At 43.8% G+C, this 8,965-nt stretch overlaps 1 protein-coding gene across 1 annotated transcript in view; it reads right to left on the minus strand.

Annotated features, from left to right (window-relative positions):
• Positions 1-7,878, minus strand: part of LOC111863834 (pre-mRNA-processing-splicing factor 8-like) — a gene marked incomplete at its 3' end in the record, with an annotated part of 11,590 nt that extends 3,712 nt beyond the window's left edge. The window contains exons 1-3 of the mRNA XM_023850564.2: positions 7,662-7,878; positions 1,496-1,708; positions 1,287-1,412 (exon numbers count right to left, since the gene is read on the minus strand). Coding sequence (XP_023706332.1) covers positions 1,287-1,412; positions 1,496-1,708; positions 7,662-7,873 — 551 coding nt within the window. The remainder of the gene's footprint in view (positions 1-1,286; positions 1,413-1,495; positions 1,709-7,661) is intronic.
• Between the last annotated feature and the right edge of the window lie 1,087 nt (positions 7,879-8,965).

Below are 8,965 nucleotides of genomic sequence, written 5' to 3' on the forward strand. Positions count from 1 at the left end.
CATGCTTTGTAGTTACGAGTTGTGCTGCTAGGTGGTGTTAGCTGGGGGTCTCCCGCGACTGTTAGTGAGCTGGCGTCAGTCTGAGTTAAGTGGTTTGTCTGTGGTGCTCTGTTGTGTGCGTTCCTGTTTCAACCCTTTGGCGATTAGTGAGAATGGCATTGTCCACAAAGAGTTCATTCCGCCAGGTCAAACAGTGAACCAGTGAACGAAGATTACGAGTGTGCGACGAAAACGGTCCGAAATGTGGAGAAATGGTAACTGGTTGCTTCACCATGACAATGCTCCAGCCCGTCTCATGTGCAAACCTTCGGTTAAAATTCGCTGGACCGTGCTCCATGAGATGTTCGTTTCCTAAGAAAGTTGGTCAATGGTCTTTCGACGATCTTCATCAATTCTGGTCGGCCATCTCACTGATCGCCAAAGGGTTGAAACAGGAACGCACACAACAGAGCACCACAGACAAACCACTTAACTCAGACTGACGCCAGCTCACTAACAGTCGCGGGAGACCCCCAGCTAACACCACCTAGCAGCACAACTCGTAATTACAAAGCATGCGCGTGCAACAGGTCGGTTCCGGTTATTTTTGGGTCCCCCCTCGTATGTATATAAATGCAAATTTGAGTGTTGTAGTTCAGTAGTTGAGGGTGTGAGATTTGCAGCACCTGAGGATGGCCCATTAGGATCAAAACATGTAGTGCCATATATGTTAATAAACAATTGTTGCGTTGAAAGTGGAATTTGTATATGTTGCTCTTATAGAACTGTAATTTTCACTGGACATACTTGTATTTTCTGATCTGGTGCAAACTAAATGAAATAAATTATAACCATGTCAGATGGTATCTGTAATATCATTAGCTTTGTAACTTTAGACACATGTATGCAATTAATATACCTAATTATGAACACACAACGCAAAACAGTGAACAGATGGATGTCGATCTTTTCAGGGAACCTGCTGCCTTTCTCATGCAGCAGGTTCCTGTGTAACACCAACACATATCTACCAGACTAAATGGCATCACATCCCTGAAGATTGTAATCTTCAGCCTGATCGCCATGACAGCTTAAAATCTAACAAGACTAAATACTTTTCATGTACCCAGCAAAGGTGAGACCCACATCAGGTCAACAAGAAATGATGATTCAACTTATTCTGGTGACCAAAATATTTGCCTGGGTGTCAGATTAAAAAAACTGTCCATCTCTCTTTATAACAATGATGCACATATATGGTAGAGGAAGGAATTTATGCAAGAATGACCAAGATTAAGTTTACTTACCATGAAAGATGGACAGAATGGGACATATTACTGTAAAGGTATGGGAATGCAATCCTACACTCTGTACGAATTGGATGACGGATGATAATCTTTCTGATATCGTTGAACTCATCCAAGTCTTCATCCCTATAAGAAACAGCAGCTTTCAATCATGTCTCATCATCAAAGGGCACATGTATAATGTTCATACAAGACTGTAAAATACTTACACAGGATCAGAATCCTTGATAAGAGGTTCAAATTTAGGACCTCCTGGAATGGCCACATTCAAAGCTTTGGCTGTGAGGAATGATTTGTGATCAAAAAGGTAAAAGTGGTTGATATCCACCATGTCTGTGAGAAGTTGATCAGCAAGTCGATAGAGTGCAGCCATCTGAGGCAGTGACAAGTTCCAGCGTCTGTATGTTGAGCCATTTACATGTCTGAAACATGACAATACCTATAACTCTGAAGTTAATCACAATATGAAACATATCTGTAGAGCCAAATCAGGGAAATATACTTAATGATGATATGTTTCAAGCCTTATTAAATTTATTCTACTTCCCTAGAAAAGAAATCTATTTTCAAGTATACTTTTAGTATGACAAATTCATTAATCTATTATTTGCCACAAAACACAACAATAAACAAGTGTTCAATGCTGAAGATACTTAGAAACAACTCTAAGATTATGGGCAGCCTCGACCACCTAAGCCAAGGTGTGAGGCATCGTGCTGAGGGCTGCATGGCACTGGGGTGGTAATTAGCCAGTGTCTTGAACGATCCCCTCAGGGCACAAGGAAGCACCCCGTTTATTTATGCCTTCCACCGGCATGGGGCACAGTGACCTTCTAAATCCCCATGACTCGTGGGACCAAAATGAAAGGAACCAAACTAAAAACCAGTCGTAAGGACCTTAAACTGAAGAGGGACCCCCTCCAAGGGGATCCCTATGAGAAATGCTTCAGCAGGGGGCTGGAAGCTCTGGTGAACCACTAAGGGACCGAGTTGCAACCAGCAAACTTGCTGTTGAAATTTCAGCCAAAGGCAGGGACGAACCAGTGGTTCTAAACCTACCTGAGGTAAAACCAAAAACTCCTCTCTTGGGAGTCAGTAGTACTGACATACCACTGCAGGGGGCTAGTACTTCTAGTACACCTGCAGTAGGAGAAGGACTGGGACACCTAGTCTCTGGAGTAGGTTGACCCCATCTAGTGAAGAAGGCCTTATCTGGATGCGCTAGACGGAAATTAAAGAAGGCAAGAGCTGGGGCAAGCAAGCAGGAACTGTGGGCAGTCAGCAACCAGGAAATGCAGACTCGCTCAAGCAGGGAGAAACCCCCACCAGGAGCTTTAAGAGGCCAAGGTCGAAGGGCACTACCCCTACAGAAATGGCCAGAGCTCTGAAAAGGCCCATGGACACTCTAAGGGGCCAGGGACTTACAAGGAGGCTCTGACCAATATCAAGAAAACGTATCCTGAAGACAAGCTAACAGAGGGAGACCAGGACTACGAGTACATTATGGAGGAACTGGGACAAGCATTACGTAGGACTCCTTTCGGAGAACTACCACACCTGAAATCCTATAGACTGGAGGGAGGTGCATTAATATATACATGTGCCAACCAACAGTCTGGACAGTGACTCGTTAGAACCACAGATAATCACAGATTGAAATCAGGAGCTAGGCTGAAGATTAGTGACGCCAAGAACCTGCCCAAACCTGTGAGGGTGGCTCTCAGGACAAAGGACAAAGTTGCCCAAAATCCTGCAGAGCTGCTGAAATGGATGGGGAATCTTAATCCAGAACTACATACTGAGAGTTAGGGGATACTGGATGTGAAATCTGAACCGAAAGGGCAGAGACTGATCCTCCTTATAGACCAGGATTCCCTATCTGTTATCAAGGGAACTGGATACAGGGTATACACAGGAGTCTCACAGGGAACTGTTAGGGCCCTGAAAGATCCTGAGGCGCAGCAGCATAAAGAAGTGGCTGTGCCAAGTTCAATATCCTCGGAATTGGCCTCTGAGGAGGAGACAATTCCTCCTCTCATGAACACGATCTTACCAAATCAGGGACCTCCCTTGGAGGAAACCAGGTCTGATAAAAGAAAAGGGGCTGTGGAAGAAGGTATGGAGGAGGACACCTTTCCCAGCATCACAGAATGAAGACATAACACATACATACACACACACAACATATGATTCATTCAGATTAACCTACACCACAGCAAGGCTGCTACGGCAATTTTATGTCAACAACTTGCTGAGGGAAAAGTAGACGTAGCACTTATTCAGGAACCTTGGATACATAGGGGCCAAATAAGAGGCTTAAAGAATCAGGGGGAAAAGTTCATTCTGTCGTACCTGGAGAAAATGCGAAATCATGCATATATGTTAATAATTATATTAATGCTTTACCCTTGCTGGAGTTTTGTTCCAGAGACACAAAGGTGAGGATGACATACACACTGGGAGGAGGCTGTGAGTAGCTCATCGTCACTTCAGCCTACCTTCCATATGACTCGGACGAACCATCACCTTCCAAAGAAGTGAGGGACATTGTTGAATATTGCCATCTTAGGGAAAAGCAGCTCATCATTAGGTGTGACACCAACACGCACGACACATTGTGGGGGAGCACTGACATCAACCCAAGAGGAGAGTGCCTCATGGAATATTTGGTGAGTTCAAACTTTAATATTCTAAACAAAGGTAAAGAGCCTACCTTTGTGGTTTGCAATAGGCAGGAGGTTATCGATTTGACACTAGGGACAAATAAAATAGGAAACCTGATAATTGGCATGTATCTGATGAGCCATCCATATCGGATCACAGATATATATGCTTTCAAATAAGCAACATGACAGTAGATCAAGCTACTTATAGGAATCCGAAGAGAACCAATTGGGAGTCTTACAAAGATGACCTAAAGGTAAATCTGGAGACCATCTCGTGAAATATATGCACAATAAAGGATGTTGATAAGTCTGTTGACCAGTTGCGATGGGCTATTATCTCATCCTTTTTATCGGAATTGTCCAGCTAGGACCACTCGCAAACGAAGGAGAGCGCCTTGGAGGAGTAAACAGCTGAATGGGCTTAGAACCAAAATGAGAAGGCTGTTTAATACAGCTAAAAGAACAGGGCAGTGGGACACCTACAAGGAAACCCTTACCTGTTACAACAAAGAAATAATAAAGCCAAGCGATCGCCATGGAGGAGGCACTCCCAGAAGACCAATGACGTACCAGGCAGTGCCAGACTCATGAGAATCATGGCAAAACAGGCAACCAAAAAGGTCAGCACGATTAAGCTGCCTAGCAGGCAGTATACTCAAACAGGAAGGAAGACACTGAATTAACTATTCAGCGTTCACTTTCCTGATTCAAAATTGATTACTTGGATGATGGACAGGGTCAGCAGAACCTGGGCACTTGCCAAAGCAGGACGAAAAGGGCAGACTGGAACCTGGCCAAAGTCATAATTAACCAATCAAAAATCAGATGGGCACTGAATACATTTAGACCACTTAAGTCAGTGGGAACAGATGGAATTGTACTGGCATATTTGCAGCATGGGGCAGAACTCTTAGTTCCACACCTATGCCACATATATAGAGCCTGCATGGCATATGGTTTCATCCCCATTGCATGGAGGCAAGTTAAGGTGACATTTATCCCAAAGCCCGGGGAACTAGATTACACCAAGGCTAAGGCTTATCGTCCTATCAGCCTGTCGCCTTTCCTTCTGAAAACTATTGAGAAAATAGTGGATAGGCATATAAGGGATGGGGTGTTGAGGGCATATCCTCTACACCGAAACCAGCAAGCATACCAATCAGGTAAATCTACCAAAACCGCACTACACAATGTGGTAACATGCATAGAAAGTGCGATCGAACACAAGGATATTGCCTTAGGAGCATTCCTTGACATAAAGGGAGCTTTAGATAGAACCTCATTTGATATAATCAAACAGGCTGCTGGAAAGCATAGCATAGAGCCTACAATATACAGGTGGAGCAGTGTTACGCTGGAAAGCAGAACCATAACTGCTACATTATCAGGAGAAACCCTGGGGGCATTCACGTCTAGGGGTGACCGCAGGGGGGCGTGGTCGTCGCCGATCTCCTGTGGGGACTAAATGATGTTGGGTATTATACAGTGGGATATGCTGATGATATAGCAATCCTCATAAACAGAAAATTCCTTTCAACATTATCAGAGGGTCTTCAAACAGCTCTGTACACAGTCCAACAATGGTGTGAAAGAACAAGTCTTTTCATCAATACTTCCATCCCAATAAGACAGTAATTATACTGTTTACCATGAAGAGAAATATGAAGGGCCTTAAGGATCTGACCCTCTTCAATAAAACGATCCAGTTCTCCAGTGATGTCAAGTACCTTGGTCTAGTATTAGACAAGGGACTGACATGGAAAAAGCAGCTGGACAAGGTCATCAATAAAGCCTATAATGCTTTCTGGACATGCAGAAACATGTTTGGTAAAACCTGGGGACTGCAGCCACACGTTGTGCATTGGATATACACTGCGGTTGTAAGACCCATAATTACATACAGCGCCACAGTATGGTGGCCCAGAGTTAAACTCAAGACAAGCAAGGCAGAACTTAGCAAATTGCAAAGGTTTGCTTGCTTGCTTGCTTGCTTGCTTGCTTGCTTGCTTGGGTATCACAGGAGCAATTTGAACATTTCCGACAGCTGCACTGGAGATACTCCTTGGACTCCCCCCACTGCATCTACAGTTGGAGGCAGAGGCCAGGGCAGGAATCTACGTCTCCAATGCAGTGATCATGGAAACCTACATCCAATAGTTTCAGACATGCATATATAACTCAGGACGTGAAAAAAGAACCCATATTACAAATGGGGTCTGACAAAAAGACACTGAGACATGTATATGAAAAACCCTTCACAGTCAGATTTCCTGACATGAGTGAATGGGAAAACGGTTTTTGGCCCAATAGAAAAGGGGGGCCGATCTGGTATACAGATGGTTCCAAGATAAATAAGGGCACTGGAGCTGGGGTGTACTGCTATGGCATAAGGCAGAAACTTAGTTTCAGCCTTGGGTAGTACACGACAGTATTCCAGGCAGAAGTATAGGCCATTAAGGCATGTATTATGGAGAATTTAGATAGGAACTACAGAAATAGGAACAACTACATTCTATCTGACAGCCAGGCTGCACTTAAAGCACTTGACAAACACCAGGTCAACTCAAAATTGGTCTGGTTTTGCCACCAAATCCTCATGGAACTGGCCAAACATAACAAGGTACAACTGATATGGGTGCCGGGGCATGAGGGTGTTGCTGGAAATGAAACAGCAGATCAATTGGCTACGATTGGAGCTGAACATCTGTTCACAGGACCTGAACCAGCCTGTGGCATCTCTATAGGAGTTGCCAGAAAGACAATCAGGGACTGGACAAATATGAAGCACAAGAAATACTGGGGATCCTTGACTGGACTCAGGCAAACAAAGGGACTCATATGAGGACCCTCTGCTAAAAGAGCGAAGGAACTGTTGAAGTTAAACAGGAACCAGCTACGATGGGTGGTGGGACTACTTACAGGACCCTGTCACCTTAAAGGACACCTCTTCAAACTGGGACTAAGTGATAGTCCCACTTGTGAGAGGTGTCAAGAAGAAATGAAACAGCCACACATATCCTGTGTGAATGTGAGGCCTTAGCTTATTTAAGATTACGTCACTTGGGTCAATACTTTATGGAACCAAGTGACTATTTTGATGCCCCACATACAAAATCCTGCACTTCATTCAAAGCACAGAATTACTGAGGGGATAATCAAAAGGGGAAGCATAATAGATCACTGAAGGTCGTGATGCAAGGGGCGAGAAGGCCCATCCTTTATATATTCATTCATTCATTCATGGGCAGCCTCTGTTTTGTAATATCCGTAGTCAGGGATCAATACATGCTGGCTCAATTCACCAGTATGGCAAACATTCTAACCAGAAATTTCTGTGTGACAGTGTGCCTACCCACACTGCTGCAATCACTCCCGAAAAGCTTACTTACCATCACGCAACATAATGAAACATAAAATACTGTCCCTTACATTATATAATTTTCATACAAGACATTTTCTGTTTAAAATATGTGGAGAAATAAAAATATGATGAGCTAGAATATTAAGAAATAAATGTGAGACAGTTACACTCCATCAGCCTTCATTTTCCACTCATCATGGATAAGCAGACAACAGGGTCACTTGAACTTGATCATGATAATGAAAATTCCAGGAAAAAGCCTCTTACTGGAGAACAATGTAAATTAGATGTAAGTCTGTAACTATAATGGACATATATTGTTGTAAACGTAAGTCACAAAAAACTTACTTGCTTCCCACTAGTGGCTTGTGATCATAAAACCACTTGCAGACTGATGCATCTTTGTCTGGATCGAGTTCAATCTGGATGGCTTCCAAGGGTTCCACATCCAACACATTATCAGCATAATCAAGAGGAGGTTCCTCGTCATCAAATGGAGGAAGACGCATTCTCTTGAAGTTCCGATGAGCTCGCTTCTCCCGGCGCATCATAATCCACATTGTGCTATAAATTAACATGTTCATGTAAATAAAAAAAAAATTAAAAATATATCAACAAGAGAAATCTATGGTAACAATCTATGCTTCAATAGTTGATCCATGTTTCATATGAAATGGACTGTATTAAATATACCGATTTGCACACCATGGCTCAAGCAGTTAGTCACTGGCTTCCAACTGCGGCAGCCCGGGTTCGATCTCAGGTCTGGTCAGGTGGGATTTGTGGTGGTGAAAGAGGCACTGAGGCAGGTTTTCTCCGATTACTTCGGTTTCCCCTGCCAACCTTCATTCTACTAATTGCTCCACAATCACCATCACCTATCATCTGGGGCTGGTACAATAGGTCAGAAGTGGCCGCAGTACAAGGGACTTAGTCTTACCCCACTAGCAACAACAAAAAAATTTGTATACCGATTCTTATATTGTGACATGTTGCGCAATGGAGGGCAACCCCTCCCTCACCCAGCAGTGATGTGGCAGGTCTAGCCACGGTGACGTAGCCCCCCCCCCCCCCCGGGCTATGTCGCACCGCTTCCTACTGTGACGAGGCACGCAACGCCGGTGTCGACACGGCATCAGGCAACAGCGGTACCCATTGCGTAACAGGGGTGCACTGCGACCATATAAGGGAACTACACAGCCGCCAGAGTTAGTTGAAAGTGTATCAGCTGCCGAAGACAGTTCTCCAGTCAGCAGTGAACGAGTTAAAGTGTATCAGCCGCCGAAGTTGAGCTGGAATCTAGCCAGCGGTGAGTTACAAGTTACGGACGCGTGTGTGAGAATCAGTGATAGTTCATGATAACTGAGAAGTAATTGGTAGTGTGTAACACAGTGACACTTATATAGCTCCCATACTGTGAATATGTGTAGACTACTGAAGATAGAGTGAACAGATTATTGCGAATAGGGTTTTAAAGTGTGAAAACCCGCAACAGTGTTATAATCAGTTGTAGTTACAACTTGCAAGTTGTTAAATAAACCAATTAACAATCCAAACGGCGTCTTCAGTGATAAAACACGTTACAATCTTTATAATAATATGGCAGAATACAGTGAAACCACATTTCAATTTTCTGTGAGGAACAGTGCATA

Source organism: Cryptotermes secundus, unplaced genomic scaffold (assembly GCF_002891405.2).
Source record: "Cryptotermes secundus unplaced genomic scaffold, Csec_1.0 scaffold13316, whole genome shotgun sequence".
Taxonomy (NCBI): domain Eukaryota; kingdom Metazoa; phylum Arthropoda; class Insecta; order Blattodea; family Kalotermitidae; genus Cryptotermes; species Cryptotermes secundus.